The sequence below is a fragment of the Aptenodytes patagonicus genome, chromosome 7, assembly GCF_965638725.1.
Source record: "Aptenodytes patagonicus chromosome 7, bAptPat1.pri.cur, whole genome shotgun sequence".
Taxonomy (NCBI): Eukaryota; Metazoa; Chordata; class Aves; order Sphenisciformes; family Spheniscidae; genus Aptenodytes; species Aptenodytes patagonicus.
This window is the reverse complement of record NC_134955.1, coordinates 11,789,505-11,815,423: the sequence shown is the minus strand read 5'-3', so window position 1 is coordinate 11,815,423 and position 25,919 is coordinate 11,789,505. Positions and strand designations below refer to the sequence as shown.

At 38.7% G+C, this 25,919-nt stretch overlaps 1 protein-coding gene across 5 annotated transcripts in view; it reads right to left on the bottom strand.

Moving 5' to 3' along the window:
* GALNT18 (polypeptide N-acetylgalactosaminyltransferase 18) overlaps nt 1-25,919 on the bottom strand; it is a 362,119-nt gene that overhangs the window by 119,777 nt on the left and 216,423 nt on the right. For all 5 annotated transcript variants that reach the window (XM_076343982.1, XM_076343981.1, XM_076343980.1 and 2 more), the window contains 2 exons: nt 19,519-19,711; nt 6,963-7,129 (listed from right to left, as the gene is read on the bottom strand). In XM_076343982.1, coding sequence (XP_076200097.1) covers nt 6,963-7,129; nt 19,519-19,711 — 360 coding nt within the window. The remainder of the gene's footprint in view (nt 1-6,962; nt 7,130-19,518; nt 19,712-25,919) is intronic.

Genomic DNA, 25,919 nt, shown 5'->3' with positions numbered 1-25,919 from the left:
TAGGGAAGATTCAGTTCATAGTACTATATGAACATTTGAATCAAAAGCTCTGATGTCAGGAGACCGCAATAAAAGCTCTGCTGCCCACTGGTGACCCCTGATGTGGACAGAAGTTATGCTATCAGCTTGCACACACATTGAAATTCTGCTTTTCCAACCATACAAACAAAGTGAACTATACTATATTGCAGAGGATTAAAATAACTGTTCTTTTGAAAGGCCGCTTTGTCACTGCAAACACCTGCTGAGCACACACTTCCACAGAGGCTAATGGTCCAACAGATGTGTGAGTTCTCTGGGACGCACTGGAAGAGCCACACCTAGCTGCAGTGGTCCTGCAGCCCCATCTCACTCTCACAACGCTGGAGCTTTCCTAACCTTCCAGAAAGCAAAGGCTAAGGACCTTCCACATCAGTTATAAAGAATGGAGAATGTGACAGTTCTCATTATAAAACAAAGCAAACTGCATGCTGGTTATCAAACAGCTTTCATACAACTATAATTACAATGCTAGAAAAATCAGAGTCTTGCCACCAGCAAGGGATGCTATCCCCACCCCCATGTGTGACTGAATGCAAGTCAACATTTGAGTCTGACACAGTATGGAGTTCAGATATGGGAGAGTTAGAAACACTGATCTAAAAGAATACAACATAATTATTTTTAAATGAAAGCAAAAGAAAATGGAAAAACATGTCTGAAAAGGGGGTGTTAGAGAGAAAAAGGAGGAAAATGGGAGAATGATAAAAATATGCCATGGAGGAAGGAGCAGAATACTGCTGGGGGGAGGAGGAAGGGAGGGAGGGAGAGAGGAAGGGATGGGTCAGGCAGGAGTTTAATGTGGCTAAAGGCAAGGGAGAGCTGAATGATGAGATGGGAAAAATGAAGGAGTGCAGTTTGTGAGAAAGAACAGCAAATACTGGGGTGGAGGAGATAGGGAGAAGATAAGAGGAGTGGGTACACTGGAATTTGAGAACATGGAAAATGGAGACCCCAACTGAAGGACACAAGCTCATATAAAGAAGGATGAGGTGTACGGAATGGGTGTGAGGAAGTGAACATCCGAAAAGAGCAGACTGCCAGGGTGGAATGAGGAAAAGGGAAGTGGACTGAGGTAATACAGACCAAGGATATAGACCACCCCTGGATGAAAAAAGAAAGAACGAACACAGGAGGAGAAAAAGGTGTGAAGAGTGATAAAGCAAAAGAGGGGCAAGAATAGTTGGGACAGATAGCCTTCTTCATCGGCAGCGTCCCTCTCTTCCGCTCTGTTGCTCACTTCCTTTTGATATCCTACTCCACAACCAATTCCCTTTAAAGCAGGAATCAAATACAATGTCATAAGGACTGCCAAGTAAGAGGAGAGAGCAATCTGAAGCCACTCTAGGACACCACCTTCAGGACCTACTGTCATTATAAAAATCTCACAGTCCATTTATATTAGTGGTTCTTAATTTTTTCCACAAGAGTTTTGAGCTGCATGGCCAGTCATCACTGGGACATGAACCAAAGCGTCCACATACTCCACTCTCTCACACCTCTGAATAAGAACAACATTCTCATTCTGCTAACTTCTGCTGACTGCTAAAACAGATGGCCAGCGGACTATGTTTTGCTTCTGGTTATTTTCTTCTTACATATTTTCAGATGCATCTACAGTAGCTGGCACACAAGCCAAGACACACCTCACTGCAGTCCTAGCATCAGCACAGAACATGTAGCATGTAAACATATGCTCAAAGAATTGTCTTAATTTATTCAAGTTTCAGTGCTAAATGTTACTAGGCAAGTAAAATGCATAGTCTGTAACAACAGCTAACGTTGTTCTCCGATCTACAACATAGACAGATCTCCTGGTCTATACATAAAATATATGCTTTTTAGCATCTGATTCCTAATTTGCATTACACAGCCCTCTTTCATGTACATCCCTGCCAACACTACTGAAAGTTTGCTTGTGTAAAGACTGTGCAATAAGAAGGATTTCAGCATCAAGGCCTTTAACTAATGGGGGGAATGAATCTAGGCAGATAAAGCAAAGCCCTTCATGATGCATAAATCATGTCCCAAAAGTGAATGCAGGTTTGAATAAAGTTTGGCTTTTTCCTTGTTTTTAAATATTTTTATTTGCCTTTGAATTTTGCTGGCATTGAGGTAAGAGAAGAACAAGAAGCCAAACAGAAGGACAGCAAGTCCTAAAGTTTTCCCTAGGAGATTGTTATTAATAGGTTTTTAAAATCAATATTCATAGTTGTCTGGTCTACAAGTAAGCTACCTTCAAATTATGCTGTAATATGAAATCTAGCATGCATTTGAACAGTACTTTTGAGGTTTATTCATTACTGCTTTTGTAAAGAAAAAAAACCCCAGACAATCTTCTATTCCCAAATATCTCTTAAAAATAACCAAAGAAGAAATATACCTTTCTAATGAAAAGCTCTGGAAGCTTTTTGAAAAGCTTCTTTTTATTCAGCGTTTTGAGGACAATGTTGCAAATCTCTTAAAGGTGATACAGTTGCATCTGACCCACTTTCTACCACTCTGTGCTAATTCTCTTCAACACTGCAAGTCAGAAAATTAGCATCTTGTGATATCCAGCATTATTACTGCAATTCAGTAGCTGTATTCATGGAAATCTCAGGACAAAATGAGAATCGTTAAACTGAACATGTTAGAATATTTCATTCATAAGTAATGATTCAAACAAAAAGGAAGAAACCTTACGGAATTTGAGCCTCTATTGCAACATCTATTCTTTAATATGAAAAAATGTCATAAAGGATGATAATTATTGCTCTAATATAAAATTTTGTAAGGCATACTCTGGCCACATTAATGCATACTGCCTCCCCAGGAAGCTGAACATATCATGGCTCACAATGATTTTTTTAGAGAGATTTCAAACCATCTTAAAATATCTTCAAGAGGTACTTCATAATGCAGCAGGGCTCAATGCCAGCAAAAAGACTCAAAAGCCAAGACAGGACTCCAGTGGCACAAGTCACCACCCTGTCCCCAGAGGGCAGGATGCAAGAAGCCAGAGAGTGAATAAAACACTATTCCCGTAGTCTCCAGCTCAGGCAATGCTTTTTCTAAAAACTTTTCTGATGTCTAATTAACTATCAGCAGTCGTGGGCATGGTCACTTAAAGTTTTAAAAGCCTTTTCTCTGCAAATCCCTCTCCTCAATTGCATTGAGTCAGCTGCAAAACCCTGCTACTTCTAAAGGCTAAAATGAATAAAGTATTTTATTGCCAAGTTATAAACTAATGAGTGATTTAACTCTGAAAAGCAAACAGCATTCCTGAGCAGGATGGGAAAGATTCTGAACTAACAGACAGCACTTAAAACTACAGTAAAACAGCTGAAATCAGTGCAGTAGGTCTATTTCACACCAATGTGAATGAGACCCAAATGAACAACACTGATATTTGGTTTGGTTTTCTAATAAATCTTTTGTTCTCATTATACAGCACACAGGCAGTCACTGAAATGCACTTTTTTTTTTAAACCTTCACTTAAATTAAATTATAATACTAATGTACCTAACAGCATATATGAAACATTTCAGTATTATGCTTATCAGAATTCCACTGGAAAAGATGGTATGGTGAAATACACACATTAAGCCATGCAAACAGCTTTACTGAAATAAAGGACCAAAATATTGGGACCTGTTAAATCTGTTTTGTGCTTTTAAATGGCACACACTGGCATTTTCAGAGTTTCCTAACTTGAAACATTTATTTAAAAAAAGGGAAACTTCAAAAAGAGATTAATTGAGGTCTCCTGAAACATAATTGGGAACTTGAAAAACTGCACTGAGGTTTAGAGAAAGTCATAGATAATTTGCTTGACATAACCTGAAGTGCATGAAATAAAATACTATAGTGTATATTGTTCAAGACAAATGCACAGACTTTGGCCGTACACTTGAATATATGGTTTCTGAAATCAGCCTTCTGGAATTTTAAAAAGCAACTAGTTCTTCCACTGCTCTTTTCTGAAACAGAGATCTACTGAAATTACAGGTGAATTCAGCTGTTCATTACTAGATTCAGAATTTGGCCTACAGCAAGAACTTATAGCAGTTTACCAGTATATTGCTTCCTCTCAGAAGCAGGAAATTTTGGTATCTGCTTTTATTTTAAACCACTATGCTATGTTGTTGTGGTTTAACCACAATCAAATAGCGCAAGAGACTCAAAATAAAAAATGTGTTCATTTACACGCTGCCTGATCTCTGTTCTCACTTTTTCTTTCTAGTCACTTCCCATAGTGTGATGTTTCTTGACTGTGAAATCCATGGCTGTGGCATCACAGAAAAAAAAAAAAAAAAAAAAAAATCTTACATCAAGTTATAGAAGTTGCCATCCCCGGCAAAAGCCTCAGAGTAAACATACCACTTATAATTAGGATCGTGACAGGTCTCTGCGAGAAGCAGAGTCTGGAGCCAGATGCAAGTGCAAAGCAAGCCTTTGCCCCCACAGGTAACATTACAGGGAAACCCAGAGTAACCCACTTATCTTACAAGCAGCAACACTTGCAAGCTAAAGAGCTACTAACAAAAACACAGAATGACACTAAATATAAAGGATTAGTTTCAGCAATGCTAGAAGGGAGAAAAAAATTGGAAATAGAATATTGTAAAAGCAAAAGTAAATTGTAAAATAAGTATTTCAGGATTTAAACTAATAATAGAAAAGTCCATAAATCATCTTTACAATCACTCCCTTTCCTACCAAACATCAATCCTCTCCAAATGGATGCCTATTACCAGATCTTCAGCATACATTATGGGATAAAGAGGACTGTAGGAATCTGCAGGGAAGAGACACCAGAGAAAGGGTTAGAGGAGTAGCAGAAAATGCTGGAGAGAGCTGAATTTTTCTAGGAGACTAAGTATCACTCTGCACAGTGTGATTTTGTATAAAATGACATGTAACACCAAGCCAAGACAGCCAAACCAAAGGCTACCTTCCTCTCAATTTCTGTCCTCCTGTTTGGGGTCAGGAATCTAAGGATTTAAGGCACTGGAGGGTAAGAAAGGCAAGCCTGAATAAAAGGCACAGCCAACTATAAAAACATGATACTGTACAGTACCAATACTGGTATTACACAAAATGTGGCTGAACAGGTCTTCCTGAAAGATTAAGTGGTACCTGTGATTTCTTATCTATTTTAGGTAAGAAATAATGAAAAAGAATAATTTTGACAAGCCCATAGAGCAGAGTGCAAAGTGTATTTGTTAGTGAGCTCGTCACAGTGATGACAGGCTCTCAGAAACACTGATGTTTCTGACACTGCTCTGCAATGTGCCCACTGGAATAATTGCTGGTAAATCATAGAAAATCAGACTCAAACTCTAGAAACCTCTTTTTTCAGCCATATTATTTTTCTTCTATGGCTGCCTTGTGGCCAGTTGCTCCGTGTTCAGAGGCCTTAGGCCCTGCAGCACCAATAGCCACTCAGATTCATTGAGCTCCTGGCATCACATTAACTGTACCCGTTAGAAAGATGCAGGAATTAATTTCTACAAACATATTCCAGAGCCCAAGTCCACTAGTCAAAGTTGTATTTCAATCCCCCCCCCCAAACTGCCATGTATTGCGTGAGGGAGTGGGCAAAAATTAAGGCCAGCAAGAGTGCATCAGTAAAACCATGTCAAATGACTGAGCTACATGTTGAAGCAAACCAAAAGTTCACAAGATGTTTCTGAATCACGTATATGTGTGTGTGTACTCATGTTGATTTTGTTTTGTTTTTTTACTTTGCTCATAGTTTACCGTTTCATGTGATTTTTCATTTACTTCATCGTGTTGCTACTTCATAAATTGTGCCATAAACTAAGAATAACAATTCATAAATCCTGCATGCCAATTTACCTGCACTGTTCCATGAGTAGGTGTTTCAAGAAAAGCTCGGTCGACCTTACATAAGTCTAAACATAGTATTATTCACTGAAACTGGAATTAGATTTGACATAAGCCTACATCAAGTTGTTGGGTTTTGTGTGTAAAGAGTCAGGATTTTACTTTTTCCTTCATTGATAGTCAGCAGAAGAAGAGATGATGAAGAGCATAGCCTGGGGTGGGGAACTTATTTACTTGTTTCCCAATAAGTTTCTTTTCTGTACAAATCTGAGATACATTTATGATCAGCAGCGAGTCACAGGATCTAGCTACAGGGATCACATAACAACTGTAATGATGGCAAGGATAAGAGAAGCCCTTTGTTCAGCATTTTCCTTCAACAGGATAAATTCAGATTCGCCTTGTATTTTAGGAGTTCATAATTAACCCCCCAGCAGAGCAAAATTTTTAAGTTCAGCATCCTGTGCTTCTTAAAATCTCATCGCTAAAGTTGCCAGAAAATAAGACTTGTAAACAATGCCCAGCACGGCCTCGTTGACAAACACCTAGCCAAGCACTGAGCAATCAGACACGGGCAGTCCAGTCCTTCAGATCATGGAGAGCAAAATCTGAGTACACACAGTAGGAAAGCAGCAAGGTAAATACTGCCAATGAGGAGAGGAGAGGAGAACTGGAAATCTAAAGGAGATGTCTAAGAAACACAGAAAGATGTTTTGTACAAAAAAGTGACTACGCACATGCAATCATACAACTGAAACAGGAAGAGCACAGAAAGCATATAATCTTGAAAGCACTGTAAAGTACTAAGCGTACAACTTCTTAGGTCTCTAATCTATTGTTACACTCAAAATTCTGCTTACCAGACACCTTAAACATACAGAAACAGCATCCTATCTTTGTACATACTCTTTTTAACATGCCTTACTTGTGCACATTTGAAGACAGCCCAGCAAGAATGTGGGATGAAGAAGGGAGAAAATATACCGACAACATTTGAAATGCCAACGGTATGAGCAGGAGCCAGAATTCAAGGATTCTCATGTATGATCCAACCTCTATGAAAAAAAAAAAAAGAACCAAAAGCTCTTACCATTATTACTGTTATCATCAACTAAAATAATCTCTTTGAGCAGGTGAGCAGGAGTCCGGTCAATGGCTGAACGAATGGAGCGCAGAATCACCGACAGAGCTTCATTAACAAATATGAATACAATGCTGACCTCAGGAAGCCTGTCAGGAAATGTAAGGTTTCTGCACCTGAAGAAAAAGGTAAAAAAAAAAAAAGATGCAAACTTTTGGAAGTCACAATGTCAACACAAACTGTTTCAGAGAAATCTATCCCCAGCCATAAGAATGATAAGAGAGCTTTCGTAGGCACGGATCAGAAGGTCCCCATACCTGTTCAGAGCACATATAGGCAAGAACCAGATGAATTACTATCTTAAAAAAGGTATCCCTGAAAACAATCTCCTGAATCTGCCTGTGCAACCAAGGCCTAGAGTGAGCTCACTTTTCCACCCAAGGCCCAAAACACTGAAAATTAGTTTGCAAACCAAATGCAAACTCTTGTTTAAATGCAGCTTCCAACAGCAGTTGTTCACAATGTCTTTCTGGACAGTGCTGACAGGAATAAACAGAGTTAGGCCCTTACTTTAAAAAGCATCATCTTAATAGCCATGTTAATTATTTTTGCTACAGAATCTACCATCTATCTCAGTCAAAATCAGGGGCTTCTTTCTCAACTCAATAACAACACAGTAAAAGATCCAGCTCCAAAGAACATCCTGCTACAAAAGCTAAGACAGGAAAGCAGGTACAAGGACAGAAAACTTATCTGTAAGCTCAGTCAAGAGGTTTAATCAGAATGAGAAATACTCTCGTATTCAAGGTCAAGTTGAACGGGGCTCTGAGCAACCTGATCTAGTTGAAGATGTCCCTGCCCATGGCAGGGGGGTTGGACTAGATGACCTTTAGAGGTCCCTTCCAACTCAAACTATTCTATGATTCTATAACCTGGTGGGTTTTCCTGTGCTTTTTAAAGAAATATATATTTTAGGCACATTCCAATTTGCTTATGCAAACAGCAGTATGGAAGTGCTGCCCAAAACTTCAAAGTTCCTTAATGTTTTATTGGTTTTTGTCCCTCCTTCATTTCAAAAAGGATTCAAATTTTGTAATTTTATGAAGAATAGAAAGCCCTTTCACCATTTTCTATCTTTTAAACTGTCAGCAAAATGTTTGCTTTTTTAATAAAGGCACAAGTTAATTAGGTAAAAGTAATTAACTACTTTTCTCTGAAACTTTTAGTATTTTAATGCGATGTTCCTGAACAACAGTTAATTCTAACTTTTTCTCAGATTTGAAACTATTTACTAGGATGAAATTAGGCCACAAGCTGACCCAGGCATCTTTTCTAGTTAGGCTCTGTAGATGGAAATGATTGATGTTAATGCTCTTCTCTGCCTCCTGACAACACTGAAGTGGCTATCTGCTCTCAACATGCCTAGATTCACTACATCCAGGAACTCCTGGAAGCTCTGGAAAGCATTACTAACAGCCAATGTTTAGCATACAGAAAGCATGGATGGATTAAGAATTTTTAAATCATGCTTGACTATAACTCCTTAACTAAATTTGTTCTTCACTTCGAAGAGAAAGCATAGCATTTTTGTGGATTTTGTATTTTAATCTGTATAGTCAATAAATACAGAGAAGTATCACAAAAGCATTCCTCTTCACATGCTGGATGTTGCACAAAAATTAAGTTCAATCAAGATGATGAATTTACATGTATGTTTTTAATGCTTCTGAAAAGAGTCAGTGCACAGGACACGTGACATCCAAAAGCACTGAGATACATATAATATTCAAAATTCAGCTGGTCAACCAATTTTCTCAATTCAGTCGTTAGTTTGAAATTGATGGAAATCACATTAAAGAAGTTATTTAATCTTTTAGGTACTTTTCTCTCTGTCACACATGAAAGAATCATATAGACATGTGAAACAGAAAACACAATCTTGAAAAAGTAATGACAACAGTTTTAGTCTTAAAAGGTGTACGTTACATTTTTTAATAAGCTGGTTCATTCATCTTCCAGAAACAAAGAAGAAACCTGTTCACAGAGATCCACAGCTTTTTGTTCCATAGCATCAATACAAGAGAGAAACAATTAAAATGGTGTTTGGATTTACCGATTCCCACTTGTAGCGTGATCTTTAGGCAGCATAACAAATCAAAACTTACTTTCCAAAATCAGTTTGTATTTCTACTGGTGTGTTAGTCCCCTGTTTTCATTGGTAAGAGAGCTTTCACCTTTAAGCATCAGACTGAAAAGTTTTCTTTGAAGATTTCAGGAGAGCTAAAAGCATGACACTCTCTTTTTGAGTACCACTGGACAGCAGATCAAATGTAACAACAACTTGTGGAAGTGTCATTGTGTCATTTATAATCAATTGCCCCTTCCCCCCTTTTTTTCTTTAAAGTGAATGGCAGTTCATTAAAGATGACTTTTAATAAAATTTCACTACTCTCTGAAAATCAGATTCTCATAAAGGCTTACATTTGGACATCTTCTATACCTGGCTTTTAAAAGCAGGTGCAGTCATGATTCTTACCGGTTTCAGGGAGTTTTGCTGGCAATCAAGATTTTCTAAGAAGGACTTATCAATAGATTCATAAAGGAAATCTAAATATTGCATCTTTCAGCAGAGTGGTATGGAACCTGTAAAGTACATAGCTGCTCAGAAGCACACATACAAGACAGGAAAGGAGAAGCTTTCTCCATGAAGCACTGTGGGCCCTCTGAATTTATCAGAGCCATAGAGAACCTGAGTGTTTTTTATTTAAAATAAAACACAACAATAAGAGGCAGTGGGAGCTGCCTTTTCTTCCAGAAGACAACTAGTGCAAGCCAGCACTGGTTTTCTCTTTTAGCCAGTAGTTCAGGAGTTAAAACTTTCAACTAGGACAGAAGGAGCGTGAGTTCAAACTTCCCTGATCTCCCCAGAGAGCTATATAACTACTTGCCAGCTCGGTGTGATTATTTTCAGCCCCCCTTTTCAGGGCAATTCCACTTTCAGTGGAGCAATTAAATGTACACTGAAGTTGGAGTGATACCAAGTAAGTCTCTCTAGCCTCGTGTTTAGGGCAAATTCCTTGGAGGAAGGACCTGTATTGCAGTACTCGTTCCAATGGATGTTCATGCATTTTAAACCCCGGACTTCACTTTTATGGCTATGTCCAATCTTCTGGATTATAACGCCACAGTAACTCTTGTGATCACTTTTTTCTTTCTTTTGCAAGCTAATATTTACTGTTTTCATTTAAGAAGTGCTGCTTTGACTGAAGGAATAAAGACACCTTCACAGAGCCTGCAAATCAGGTGTCAGGGCACTTTATTGGGAAGCAATACAGAATCACAGGATGGTTGAAGTTGAAATGGACCTCTGGACATCATCTTGTCGAACCCCCTGCTCAAGCAGGGTCACCTAGAGCCGGCTGCTCAGGACCCTGTCCAGGCAGCTTTTGGGTATCTCCAACGATGAAGACTCTACAACCTCCCTGGGCAACCTGTGCCAGTGCTCGGTCATCTTCACAGGAAAAAAAGTGTTTCAGTTTTTGCTCATTGCCTCTGGTCCTGTCACTGCACACCACTGAAAAGAGCCTGGCTCCGTCCTCTTTGCAGCCTCCCTTCAGATACTTATATACATTGATGACATCCCCCCTGAGCTTCCTCCTCTTCTCTAGACTAAACAGTCCCAACCCTATATACACACACAAAGTTTCAAATCTTCTTAAGGAGAAAAGATAATTCTCTACACCTGCCTCCTGTACCCTAGAGTGAGTATTTTAACCTCTGAAATCATTCATTGAAGAAAGGTCATCTTCTGTGGTGAACCATCTCTTAAAGCACTGCTTAAAAACACTGCATAGATGACTGAGTAGGTGAAGCAGGCACAAACTGACTTGGGCTCAGCACTGTCAAATCTGAGGTGAATCTTTGGCAAATGTGAATTTTAGGTGCCACCAGGGTTAAGTGGCATCTGAAAATAGGATTTTTCAAGGTGTATATTTCAGGCTCAAAGCGTCTGGGAGGCCCCTGTACTTATGATCACACTACAATTTTTAAATACTAACCCTCACAGTTTTCCAAAAGATGCTAAGACCATTACAGATCCAGCTCCTTGAAGAACAGACCTGTTCATGGCACACGGGGTGTGTGCACATGCACGCCATTCCACACTGACAGAAAAAATTCCATATGCAGTCTGGATACTATTATTTTGTGGATGTCATCTCTCATACACAAGTTAGGTGTAAAAATTTCCATGGGCATAATGAGAAATTACTAACAAAATTCTTGTCTCCTGTACACCTTTATAAGGCTAGCACATTTCTGTTTGATGTAATAATTGAAATTCATCCAAGTTTTGAAAATTGGGCTTCAAACGGACTATGAACTAGTTAACAGGCTTAAATATACTGAAATAATTTTCCGTATTAGCTTGTAAAGAACCTACAAAGCCTGTTATTTTGGTGATTCACTTGCAGCCAAAATGCATAGAGATATAAAATGGTCCAGAAAACAAAGCTACAGCCAATCTATCTTTTAGCTGTCTAGCTTAGGCATAGTAATATTTGTTATCCTCAGCCATACCAATGTACGAAGAAGATAAAAACAAAAGTCTAGCAAAAATGGTAAGATATATCACCTATAAGATAAAGAGCAACACAGTGATTTTGGAAAATATTTTAAATGGCAATGAAAATACACTGAAAATAGTTCAAAGAAGTTGCTTCCTTAAAAACTGGTTTTTTTCCTCCTCTGTTAATTAAGCTAAGGTTGAGATATGTGTAAAATATACTTTTATAAGAAATTAGTGACAAACTATACTCCAAGAATGTTCCAGATGACAAAACCAGCCCCCAAAACACTGCTGCCCTACCATAAATCCATGCATAAACTGAAACGTTCAAACAAAATTTCTGCTTCTGACATGTCTTCCATCCATTTAAAGGAAATTATTTGTATTGTTTTTCCTACCTGTGTTCATTTACAACTTTTCAAATTAGATCAAGCTGTACAAGATTTTCCATTGTCTGGCACCTTGTGCAAGACGAGCAGTGTTTAATGCTGTGAATGTCATTTGACTCCCTTTTTGCTCCATCATACATTAAAAGATAACTACGTACGATACAAGAGAATAGAATTAGGCTCCCGTTGTGTCTAATTTCTTTAGTCTTTTCAAATGGATTCTTTTTCAATGAGGGTACATTCTTAAATTGAGTTCATGTTTTCATTTTTCTATTCAGAGTCCTTTATCATGTTTACTTGATAAAGCTTGAATTCACTTCTTTTTCAATGTGTGTAGTTTTTAAAAAATGTGTTTTCCTGCATACGTTGTTCTTCATATCAGATGATAATAAAAATTACCTACTTTTTTTATTTAAACAAATCAGAATTAAACCCACACACCTCAGATCATGCACAGAATGCAGAGCACTTGTGCAGTTTCACAAGTATGTCTGTCTTCCTCTTTATGCCAAGTTTTATGAGGAATAAAGTTCCATAATTCTAGGAATGAACAAGAAATAGCTACAGAGAAAGGGTGCGTGTATATGTGTATGAAACATATGCTGAAGGGGGAAAAAGGAAGGAAATTGTATGGATCAAAATCTTAGATCCATTAAGCCCTAAGAATTGAACAGTTGCGTGGCAACCAGCAACGTACAAGTTTCAATGACAGCTCTGCCTCGGACTCATCCAGGGGCCTTGGACAAGACCCCTAACCTGTCCGTCTGCAAAGTGAGGCTCTTGCTAAAAAAACAAATCCACAAAGTATAGAGCATATTTCAGTATTATGATTAAGTGATTTTTAAATATAAATTCTAAATATTTTTTAGAATTACAATAACGAGTATCATCCCAAGGTAGCTAAAAAATTACCTCTAGCAACCTACTACGCTAAATTACATTGGGCTAATAACACTAAAGTAACAGTTGTCATGGTTACCAGAAATTTAGAGAAACTCCTGGTGTTCTATTTCAAGCACAACTCTGGTAAATGGAGGACAGCATACATTATGAATCTTCTTTCAAATATTTGTCCACAAGAAAATTATATTCCTCTAGAATACATGCATTGTGATAATACAATTTAGCCAGTCACATTAAAATTAGTTTAGCATAACTATGCAGTAAGAACAACAAAGCAAGAATGATTTCCTGTATTAATAACTTATCTCTGAGACCTTCTACAAATATGTATATAAATTATGAAAAAGAATTCTTTTCTGCAATTTTTGAGAACCTTTCACCAAAAGTTACATGGGTATCGCAGCCAACAATGGCAACAGAACACGTTTTTTGTTTTAACCACTAAATTATGTCATCTATGCCACGTTTTTTTTAAAAACACAGGACGCAATAAAGCATATTACTAAAACATTTGGGGTTAAGGTATTGTTTTAAGAACAGATGTGGGAGGGAGCTTTACTTCCAACAGAATAAGAATTTCTCAGAAGCACAAGCAGAAACTGATTTATACTTTCTTCAAGATCTGTTAACATTTTGCCATTAGCCAAAATGGCAAATGGAAGTTCAAGATGTATGGGAGGAAAAAAAAAATCCCATTCTGGCATAAATGAAACAAATAGGACTAAAATTATTGCAAAAGAACTGAGTCTTGTACGAATTCCAGCTCAAATACTTATGTTTATAATTTCATTTTGTGATCATTCTTCATTTTTCCTGTTGTTATTATCACTATTTTAAGTGTTAACTGAACTATGCTAAAAAGGGTGGCATTAAACAATGTATAAAAAGGGCTTTTTTCCTCATCTCCGAGGACTACAATCTATTATTACAGAACTACAGCCAGCAAGACAGTACTTCTGCTGCAAATCTAGAAATCTTTGTTTATGGTCATCATCTTCTATTACAAGGGAGCAAAGGCAGGCATACAATCGTGTGAGGAATTTGAATATAGAGTTACCATATAACTGTAAGCAAACATGGCTAACATTTTTTTTTTCTCCTGGCATCAATCCCTAAAAACACACAAAAAATTTGTAATAAGGAAAGATTAGATAACAGGCAGGGAACTTGATAAATATGCAGATAAGTTCCAAGATTGTAACACAAGAGTGATTAGCTCTTGGTCTCCCAAGCATCTTACAGCATAGATTTAATTGTAACAGATTGATTCCCCACTCCTTTTAATAAAAGCTGTTCATGTTGATAAAATTATACAATAAAGGTCCATTTTCTTCTTGGTACTTAAAACCAAGACCTTTCTCTGAATAAAGCAATAAGAACAGTAAGCTGGGAGTTGATCTCAATAAAACTCATTTTTGGATGAACATGAGAAGAATTCTGTATAGCTATTTGGCCAAAAATTGTTAGCCTCTCACAGTATTATGCCATGGATTATTCTGAGTATGTTTTAGTGTAAATGTATGTCAATTGAAAGAACATTCACACATTATGACACAGTAATAAGAGACAGAGAGAGAAAATGAGAGAAAGAGCGCACGCAGATTACCGCATCGCATCTTCTTTCAGTTAAAGGAGACAATGGGGAAGATCAAAACCAACATGCGTACATCATTATTAACTTAGGTTATTACAGCAGCTTGGAGACTGCAGCTGATTTGGTATCACCGCTAGTGGTATGAAATACTTCTAGAGCAGCCATTTGAGGAGATACATTCAGACAGGACAAACTGAAGCACAGATCAGAATCACAGAGGGGGGCCACTCAGGCAGTACACACCACTGCTATGAGTCAGTTTGAAGACAGGCAAAAGTGAGACAAGAAAAAGAAGAATCAAAGGTAGAGAGATGAGTAAAAGAGAGCGGGAAATATGACAGAATTAAACATTAGGTATTTAACAAGAATGCTGAATAATTTGGTACTTTTAGGACTTATGTCCAAAACATAAGTAAGTGGTATGTAAGCCATGATAAAGTACCAGGCTTTTGTGCTCTTTTTAAAGGATTCCTCTGAAACATCATATACAACAAGCAATATTTATGCTATCTTTCATGAGTAGAAATAAAAGAACTCGGTCAGAAATGAACATAGAGCCATATCTGTAACTAACATAAATCCAGCAAAACAGTACTGTTTCACAGAGACGTGAGGAAACAAATGCTTATGGAATGCAAGTCTGTAAGAGCTGGCTTTTGGGGAGAAGCAGAGCTACCATGCAAATGCCGACCCTGAACCTCACAATTTGAGATCCCATGTTTTTCTTACATCAGTTTTACTAAAGGAAAACCTACAGGTTTCTAGAAGTCTGACATCTTGCACACTACATCCAGGACTGCATATACCACCGTAACGCTGATGGACATTTTGGACAGAGGTACATACATAAACAGCTTTTCTTCTAAAACTCATCACTCTCCTCAACCAGACAATGCTTAATTTTTCTCCCTTGTTGTTATATTTCCATTCAGTGGATATCCCGTCTGCTCTGTTTGTGCCCACTTTATCACAAACCTAATTCTGCTGCTCTTCAAGGCTTCTCCCATTGTTCCTTGCCAAATTGAGCCTCGAAGTAATACAGTTTGGGACTGGTGAACTATTTGAAACAAGAAGTACTTACAAAATGGCCAAAGCCTTTCTCTGCACAGGAAACAGGACATCTCCTCCGCACTTATCCAAACGCCAAATAGCACTGACTCAGCTAGGAAAAGGGCAAACCTGCTACAAGCCAAATGCTATACCATACCATTTAGCAATCTCCAAAGAAGAAAAAAACATCTGAGCTCTAAATGCTTCTTTTCTCCCTCCACCCTTCCTGCCTTTGCTTCTTCATACAAATACTGTTTTTACCAACGCAAAAGAAGTTTGGCTGACTGCAGTTACAGTGACTGAAAAAGTTGCTTTATGCCTACTGGCCAGCTCCTTCATATCGTATGGGCTGTGCAGGAGCAAATCTCTGCAGAATAGTTTCTCTGCTGGGGTCCTGCTGCACACCTCTTTTTCCACTACCCCTCACTCTCTCATCACACAAGCAAAGAATAATGTTATGTCTCTTTCCCACATGTGCTTCAGCACACTGGATCAGGCAAAAAAAAATTTACAAGTCAACGAAGTAGAATCCTAAGTGCATCCAACTCAAAAGTAGATTTGGTACACAGCTTTGGAATCCTTAAACAACCTAAGTTTTAAAAATGTCTTTCTGTGTGAGCTTGTTCAACATCTCACTCACGACAAGCTTTGTGGGTACTGCCTGCCCTACTTAAAGTAATGAGCACAACAGAATTATAACTAACACAGAAGTATTATCCTGTTCCTGCACTCAGTAAGGGCAACATTGCCTTCCTCAATGCTTCTAAGCTCATTAGAGCCAGTAGTTATTTGTTAGTCTGTGATGTAGGTATGTTATGGGCTAACAGCTGCACATAAGGGTGGTAAACAGCAGAGCACCCAATTTCAGCAGCAGAAAATAAATGGAGGCCTTGGGAGAGACAGTATAAGCAATACTCCACAATAATGCTTGTACGATCTACTAAGTACTGCAAAAACGGAGCCTACTTCAGGATGTGACAATTACTTCAGGAGGCTGGGATATCCAGGGGAGTTATTTATTATAATCTATATTATAACAGATTATTTTGGACTGTGCTGGGGACTCCACTGTGCTAGCGCAAATATTCACAGTGAAAAAGTAATCAAATTCTGAACGTTTTATCACAGGACATGAGGCTCATGACTGTTCAGAGGGTTAGAAACCACTCTGCAGTACCTAAAACACGAGAAGGTCCCACTGCAAGGTGTGACAAATGCCACAGCCTGACCCAGCTGCAATCTGCTGGATGTTTCCATCTGACTGACGGTCACTTTCTTCCAGAGAAGTCAGAGTTCAGCGGCTTGGGCAGAGTGCACTGCCCTAACTACTAAACGTGGTCTCCCACCTCTGTATGCCACCCACATTGGAGGACTGGGCAAGGCCAAATATTTGCCCTCTCCTCCACATGTGTTGTGGCTCAGCAGTCTCTAATTGTCCTCTGGTTTTCTCATGCCATTAAATGTTGACAATATCAACCCTAGAAAATCCTCTGTGCTATAATATGAGGTTATTACACATGTGGAGTGGCCTTTCTCACTGCAGAACCTTGCAAAGAAATGCTGAGCTCCTCTGTTAAGTTATTTTGATGTGAATTCTCAGAGCACTGCAGGCAGAAAGAAGGTCAAGGCTGAGTCATACCAGTATGATACAGAAGGGGCTATTAACACTACACACTCTTGGCAGATCACTTAATTCTCCCAGTCTCAACCAGGGCCAACCATATATGAATTACGTTAGACTTCAGTTATATGTATCTTCCTGTTGTCTTTCCTATACTTCATATGATCAGTTATGAATACAGACGATAGGCCACAACTGAGTCCAGACATATCTGTATGAACTCCATTCCTTTAGCTACCTGCCCACAAGCCTTTGCTGGGATTCCAACGTCACACTGACTCTTGCAGAACCACTGCTAAATCCAGGCTAACGAGCTTGGTTAGACCTAGGCTAAGTCCATCCAGAGCTGTTGTGGTACCTCTGTCATATCTGTGCTTTCATGCATTTCTAGTCAGAACAGGAATACCACAACTGACTAAGGTCCAGCAAAGTTGATTAACTCGGTCTCCATGCCACTTGCTGTGTACTCTCTTCAAACCAAGCCATCCCTGGCTTTCATGCTATGCTGCTTGAGCCTAGTATCTGCCCCTGGATTTAAAGACATCTACATAGACTCTGGAAGTGACTAATGCAATTGGCTTTAAAAATAGGTGACACAAATCCTGAAAATTGATTATTACAGTGGAAAACATACTCTTGCAGAGTAGGTTTTTTCCCCACAGTAGCCATGCATGTGCTTTCACGCAAATGAGAATTTGTGTATCAGGAGTGGGAATTCTTTTTTCAGCAAAATGATTTTCAGAAGACCCTGTAGCTCTGTACTCCACAGGGTGCCGTATATACAAGCAAACAGTGTACATACTACCTGACAATACTCTTCATTTCCCTCAGTATCAGAATTTACTACATTTCAGTGTCAGATTACCTACTTGCTCCTGAACCATGATGGGGGGAGGAATCTTCCTGAGCTACCATTAGTAAGCCATTATTTTGTATGCATGCATCCATAAACATATTGTAATGTCTAACATGTTTCTGGCAGACAATTAACTAAGGATCAAAAATTTCACAGAAATTAGGACCATGATTTGTGTCTAACTGGAGTTTCTTTTAAAATCCCAACCCTAATTTATTTCTTTCAGCTACAGTAACATTCATTTTCTCTGTCTTTTTAATTTTTAAAACCCATAGTTATAAAAAATTCAGATTGAAATCATTCAGGAGAGTAATTTCAAAAGAGATATAAGAACAGACACATTTCTGTCATTGATGTCTTATTAGTTACAGAAAATTTATTTTTCCTCTAATGTAGTTTACAATTAAAAAGAAAAGATTGTTCCTATAGACAGTGCTAAACTGATTTAACCAAAATACAAATATAATTGTATGGACCTTGATTTCTTTGAAGTCATTATTTCAGCAAATCCACAACATAAATATTTCTAAAATGTGATATATAATAATATACAGCATAAATATATTTAAAACTGCTAAACTGTTGCCTGGAATGGTGTTCACTCCATTTCATTAATACCAGACAATTTAATACAGTGTAAAATGTACTGCTTACTGCTTTAGTAATTAAAACATTTGGTTAAAGTAAGTGAATAAGATCACATCTGGATTACTTTTGGAATTGGCAAGGAACTAAGAAGCCTTTCACATCTTGGTTACTGATTCAATTCAGTAAGTACCCATTATGTTTATTTTAAAGATTTATTTTTTTTTAATGAGCTGCAAAAAAGCAGTTTTCCCTCCACCCATTTCCGCATCCCCAGAGCTGCTGTTAGTTCAAAGGATCAGATGTATCACCAAGGCTGAAAAAAAGGTGAGCATTAACTGTCTCTGTGAATGGTCCTACCAGAACAGGCCTCAAATGCACTAAAAGGAAGGTTGTTCACTCCCTTGGTCCCATCTATCTCACCAAGCCATTGTGGAATAACACTGGACATATTTACCCTGCCTGACATGCATGCTTCCCAGCAGAGAATAGCCCAGTAAAGGAGGTTCCATGGGCTTTCAGCTGGTACACATTGCTTGACTAAATTGCATATTTCACCACTAGAGCTCAACAGTTTCACTTGCTTACTGATCTTTATCAGACAGTTCTGGGCTTTCAAAAAGGGCAGTTGTTATTTTCTTCCTACCGTAGTTAGATCTTGTGATAAAACTGGAATTTAACATAAAATGGTTATTCTTTTAGCAGTAAAACACTTGCTATCTAACATAAATTGTAGGTGAGATTAAGGTTCCAAAGGATCTCGGGGAACTTTTAATAGATACTTAGTGGGATTTTAATAGGACTTAATTTGGGCACGCCAGTGTTTCAGGAGACATTTGAAACTTCCAACCTTCATATATTTGATAGAAATTACTCATTCTGGCCGCCATATGTAACCTACCTTCTATGTGATCACACAACACAAGACTTGCAGGTGAAAAAGAGCTAACGGATTCTAAAACTCTGGACCTACAATGCTAGGTTGAACTACAGCACTTACCCATTAGGCCTAAGGTCAGGCAGGGGCCTGTCCAGCGGCAAGCGATCGCTCAGGTAAGCATTGTAGCCATAATACTGGAATTGTTTAAGTGCGATACGTCTGTTTTCAGGACTGAGATCCTGGCCCCAGTGAGCAAAGAGAGATGAGTCAGTGAACGCTTCAGCAGGATTTTCTTCCAGTTTTGGTGGAGCTTCTACAAAAGACAAAGACAAAAAGAAACAATTTTAGGCTTTCATTCCAACAGGCTCTAGGGTATGTTACTTTAAAAAGCATAACTTTAGGGAAAACACCACACAGAACAGCACATGCTGCCGGCTTACAGCAACCTGTAAGCCTTCATGTAACGTGCCCTCACATACCTCTTGTAGCAGTGTAACTATTAGCACCTAAGGCTCAAAATTTAACATTCAAAATACAGTTAGTTAAAAACAATTCTTTTTCATCACAATCAGACTAAAGGCTGGGACTGATAAATCTAAATGAATTAAATTTCAAAAGGATTCTTATCTTTTTTTTTTTTTAATATACAAAGATGAACTATTTAATGTCAGCCTGAATTATCTTGCTAGAAAAAGATTAAAGTTTTTAAGGGGAAAAACAAAGACAAAGGAAGAGAAGAGAGAGCCTGTACAGAACACACAAAATGGCTTCTGAAGTCTGCATGTAAAATAACTTCTTCGAAACTACAGATTCAACAGAGAAAAAAAATTGACTGCACTTGACATCCATGTTTAAATAGCAAACCAGTTTCAGTCACACAATAATTTTATGGTCCAGTTTACCAATCCAGCCTATCTGAATTTGTAGTCCATATTTAGGTGTGTGCAATGATGCTACTGGGATTGTCACTTTGTAATATTTGTGTCATTATAAAATGCTTTTGTTCCACAAGGCCACATCTATAACAAATAGAGAAGATGGGAAATGATATACCTAGAACTTAATTTAAGAAGAGTTCCAGTACAATAAAATCACAGCATTTGTTCTCAATATCTAGTTGCTCAAGAAGTCTGTTCAAGGTGACTTGTAAGGCTCTCTGTAACAGCACTCTCACCCCTCCAACAAGCCCTTCAGCCTTTACTCAGGTGACCACACAATCTAACCCAGAGAAACCCCTTGCTCTGTAAACGCTTTATGATATACAGTGCACTAAAAGAATGATCAAATGCCTTACTTGACCCCAATTTGTCATCATAAACTAGTGACTCACAAAGAAAAAGTGTCTTCATTTTCTGGAAGTCCTAATTATTTACGAACGGTCTCCATAGCCATTAACAGCTAACCAACTAAATAAAAACTCTCATTTCTGAAGAGCTGTACTCACAAACCGTAACTGTTTGGTCACACAGAGACTTATGAAAATAAAAGTGAGTCTTTGGAAAGTCTTCAAATGTGTCCAATAGGCAGAAACTTCAACTGTGTCCAAAGTCCTCCTCGGCACCCACACAGTCACCTACAGACCTGACAGCTGGCTTCAGCTAGCTGCATGGAAACACCTAAAGAGAACAGTTTATGTACTAGTAGTATATACCACCAGAACTGTGACTCCCAAAGAATGCCAGGAAGGACATTCTTTGATCTCTTACTAAAAAGAACCCAAAATGTAAAAACATAAATTGAGAAGATTAAGTTGTTTGATTCATTCAAGATGTTTTCGTTTTTCCCCTGACAGGGGGTAATACTGACAGGAAACTAATGACACATGCTTCCCTGAATTACATTCCAACCTCTGTAAATATGTAATGTTTCTTTACTTGTCGAAGTACTGCCTCCCAACCTGAATCCTGGAATCAGCTCCAGTTCTTCAAAGATGAAAGACATGCTAAACCCTCAGTCAAACAAGGAAACTACTCTGGCAGGCCCTGCTACCACACAAACAAATGTGATAGTGGAGCTTGTGAGTTTGCATACAAGTCTGCAATGCAAATTAAGAAAGCTTGATAAATTCAGATCATTTTAGAAGGTCCTAACTTGAGAAAGGCAGAATAGTTTTTAAATACCAGTCCAAAAATCACAGCAATGAGGAAAGTCACAGGTATCTCTATCTGTTTTTTGACAACTACATGATCTCCACAAAAACAACCTGAATTTACACAAAGAATCTCACAAACTATCTTGACCTCATAAGAGATATTTAGATCAGGCACGTTCCTGATCCTGGGCAGTAGAAATTCATGTTGCTTGGCACTTTTCAAGAACATGTACATTCATGCTAATCAAGAACACTATGTAAATATTTGTTCAACCTGTTGTGCATTACATTAATCTCGATTTCTCCAAATCAAGCACACTTTCCCTGAAGGTTTTAACTTTCATATTTATTATTACACTTATGGCAGAAGACTTTAGGATCCACCCACATGCAAACAGCCCACCAATGCATGAAGACATCTGAATAAAAATAAGACTCACAGCAAGAATAGTGCATGCATATGCATTTGTAACTATGAGCAGTTCCAAGGATAATTTTCCATGGATGAAGAGCCATCCCAGAAACAACCACCTTCGCAGAATCACATTCACACAGGCATCTATTGAATTTTCTCTAATGATTTTGTGGGCAAGAGTATTTCCTAAAGTGATCTATGAATCTCTTGCTCTTTTCTCATTGAAAAAGCACTCAGTAATCCAGGTTGTATCTGCAAGACTAAGATTTTCCAGCAATGGATATCTGTGAAATTAGTTTACAAGCTCTAATAAACCACTTGCCAAACGCAGCCACTTTTTGTATACTAGGAAACATGTTATTTCAATACATTGTTCTACAGGAAAAAAGCATTAGCAAGAACTTTCAATTACAATTCCAATCAATAGAATTAAGCACACATCTCTGATGACAAAGTCTTTCTTCCCTTTATTTGGCTGAAAACCCTTGGGGGAAGCAACTTTATTCAGGCAGTCTCTCAGAAGAAATAAAAACAATCATTATAAGACCATCAGTTGGCTTTCGACTAGTCAACAAATATTTGACGCCTTAGTCTCTGAAAACAGATCTTGGCCTGAAGTCTCACAGCCAGTTCTTCTTACCACTTGCTTCTACAATTGCAGAATGATCATCGGAAGCTAAGGCTCAAAGGTGAGCCAGTAAGCAGTACTGCCTGAAGCAATGCCAAGGTAGGCACATTTATCTGCTCAGTTATTACTAAAAGGGAAAGATCAGTTCCATTTTTCCTGTGGGAAGAGAGCTTACCACCCGCAGCACATTGCTGCAAATGTTAACATGGGGTCTTCTCTACATAAACTTTTCACACCATGCGAAGAGCAGCACTGTACACAGACATGAGGCTGGTATTAACTCTTGGCAGACTGACACTTTGCCATTAAATCAATTGGTACCAGAGACAAATCACACAGATGTCAGCTGGCTGTACACCTGGGCTGAGGTGTATTTAATTACCATTTGCATAATGTAATTATTTGATTACATGGGGATATTTTCTACCCAACAAATGCATATCTCTGTTTCAGAACCCCTCTAACAGCACTGATGCATTGGCTATGCAAAGGTTTAGCAGTGACCTTTCTTCAAAGACTGTCATCAGTTTTGTCACCAGTATAATTTTATGTTGCATCAACATTATCTGCCATGCAAGTGCTGATCCTGCCCATTCATACTTCCTTATCAAGATTGCCCCAACCTGGGTTGGGGCAACCCCCGGTATCAAGACAGTATGAAGGGATTGAGAGCAGCCCTGCTGAGAAGGGCTTGGGGGTACTGGTGGATGAAAAGCTGGACATGAGCCAGCAACGTGCGCTCGCAGCCCAGAAGGCCAACCATATCCTGGGCTGCATCAAAAGAAGCGTGGCCAGCAGGTCGAGGGAGGTGATTCTGCCACTCTGCTCTGCTCTGCTCTGGTGAGACCCCACCTGGAGTACTGTGTCCAGTCCTGGAGCCCTCAGCATAAGAAAGACACAGACCTGTTGGAGCGGGTCCAGAGGAGAGTCACAAAAATGACCAGGGGGATGGAACACCTCTCCTATGAAGAAAGGCTGAGAGAGTTGGGGTTGTTCAGCCTGGAGAAGAGAAGGCTTCGGGGAGACCTTATTGCAGCCTGTCAGTACTTAAAGGGGGCTTATAAAAAAGATGGCGGCAGACTTTTTAGCAGGGCCTGTTGTGACAGGACAAGGGGGAATGGCTTTAAACTAAAAGGGGGTAGATTTAGACTAGATATAAGGAAGAAATTTTTGACACTGAGGGTGGTGAAACACTGGAAGAGGTTGCCCAGAGAGGTGGTGGATGCCCCATCCCTGGAAACATTCAAGGTCAGGTTGGACCTGAGCAACCTGCTCTAGTTGAAGATGTCCCTGCTTATTGCAGGGGGGTTGGACTAGATGACCTTTACAGGTCCCTTCCAACCCAAACTATTCTATGATTTAAGAAAGACCGTGAGAACATCAGTCGCTGCTTCAAGTTTCCAACGGCCTTAACTAATAAATTTGTGAACGCATGTAATAACATTAACAGCTGGCATTTAGCAGATTAAATGGGTAAGGTAAATATTGCCATATTTAATCTAATTTCAGTGGTACCTAAGGCACAATGATACTAAAGCATCTATAAAGAATAATTTTTAAAGCAATTTAGCATCTAAATCTATAATCGGCACTGTGGCTGTTTGTATCCATCTATGGAAGCCTTTAAGCTTTAAAATAAATCAGTTGTCCTCTCTTCCAATATGCATCTGCAGTTAACAACTACTTGGTTTACAGAAGAGGTCATAAAGACAGCCCTGAACAGTAAGAGTTCAGTACTTCACAAGTCAGTACACTGCACATGCTTTATCCTCTTCTGTGCTGCTTAATTTGGACCATCAGCTGCTGCCAGTAATACACTTTTCCCCCTCTTTTATTTTTTCTCTTATTTATTTTCCTAAGCTGTACATTGCATAACTTTTCTCCAGTTTATGACTGATGCTAAATTGACTCTGTTGTGACCTTTTTCATTATTTCTCATGCCTGTCTCTTCTTGAAGTTTCATCATATAAGAACAGCCTCCTTAGCTATTATTAACCGTTTCTATAAATAGTACCACAAGGCCTTGAAGTAAAGAACCTGGATTAAAATACGCAACAGAAAGTGGCAGCAGAAAGGCCCATCCCTAATCACAACTGGGAAATTCTGGTAACATAGTTACACTATGGTAACTAAATGAATATCGTTCTGCATAATGAACTAGTAAGTTTTGTAAAAAACTCACTTACATGTGTATTGTATGCCTCAGAAAGGAAATTCTCTTCAGACCAACACTGCTGAGAATGACGGGACTAACAAAATAGCCAGCTTCAACAGAAAAGCACACTAATGTCATTAGCTCTATCTCCATAAAAAGCTTTCAAGCTCATTAAGAATACTAATTTTTTTCAGCTTCATTCAGATTTCAACTTTTCTTCCTAAGAAAGGTTACCATGAACAGGTTTACAATTAAGAGAAAGGACCAAGCCAGAAAAGGGCTGCAAAAATAGTTGCAGAGACAGATTCAGACATGTTGTTTGTTGTTATGAGTCCGTAAGATTTGTTTTGGTTCTACCCCTCATTTGCCTACTCACAACAGCAGCAGTGTTTCGTATCAAAGCTTTACCATTGTGAAAATGCCTTGCATGGTATCAGAAGTGCTTTACAAAATCTGCAGTGTAACCTTATATGCTGATTTCAGTAAGTGCCAGTAACAAGAAGGGATAGACAGTAAGTCAGCAAAAATATCCTATCTGCAAAAATACCCCTATGTCAGCTAAAGACATGCAGAAGGCATCAATAATTGAGCGAAACTACACACACTCAGGTGTAACAGGTTGCTCACAAAAGAAAAATGGGTCAGAAATTATGCCAGGATGTAGGCAGAAAGGCTTTGATCACATGCTATTCTGAGTTCTCCAGTGCTTGACACTTTGATTTACCTGCCTAGAAAGGAAGGAGCACACAATGATTAAAGAGGTAATGCAGTAACCATGCCTTACCTTACTGTCCTGGTTTCGGCAGGGATAGAGTTAATTTCCTTTCTAGTAGCTGGTACAGTGTTGTGTTTTGGATTTAGGATGAGAACAAAGTTGATAATGCACCAATGTTTTAGTTGTTGCTAGGTAATGCTTACACTAGCCAAGGACTTTTCAGCTTCCCATGCTCTACTGACTGAGAAGGCTGGAGGTGCACAAGAAGCTGGGAGGGGGCACAGCCAAACTGGCCAAAGGGACATTCCATACCATGTGACGTCATGCTCAGTACATAAACTGGGGAAAGCTGGCCGGGGGGGCCGCTGCTCGGGGACTGGCTGGGCATCGGTCGGCGGGTGGTGAGCAATTGTACTGTGCATCACTTGCTTTGTGTATTATTATTATTATTATCATATTATTATTATCATCATCATTTTATTTCAATTATTAAACTGTTTTTATCTCAACCCATGA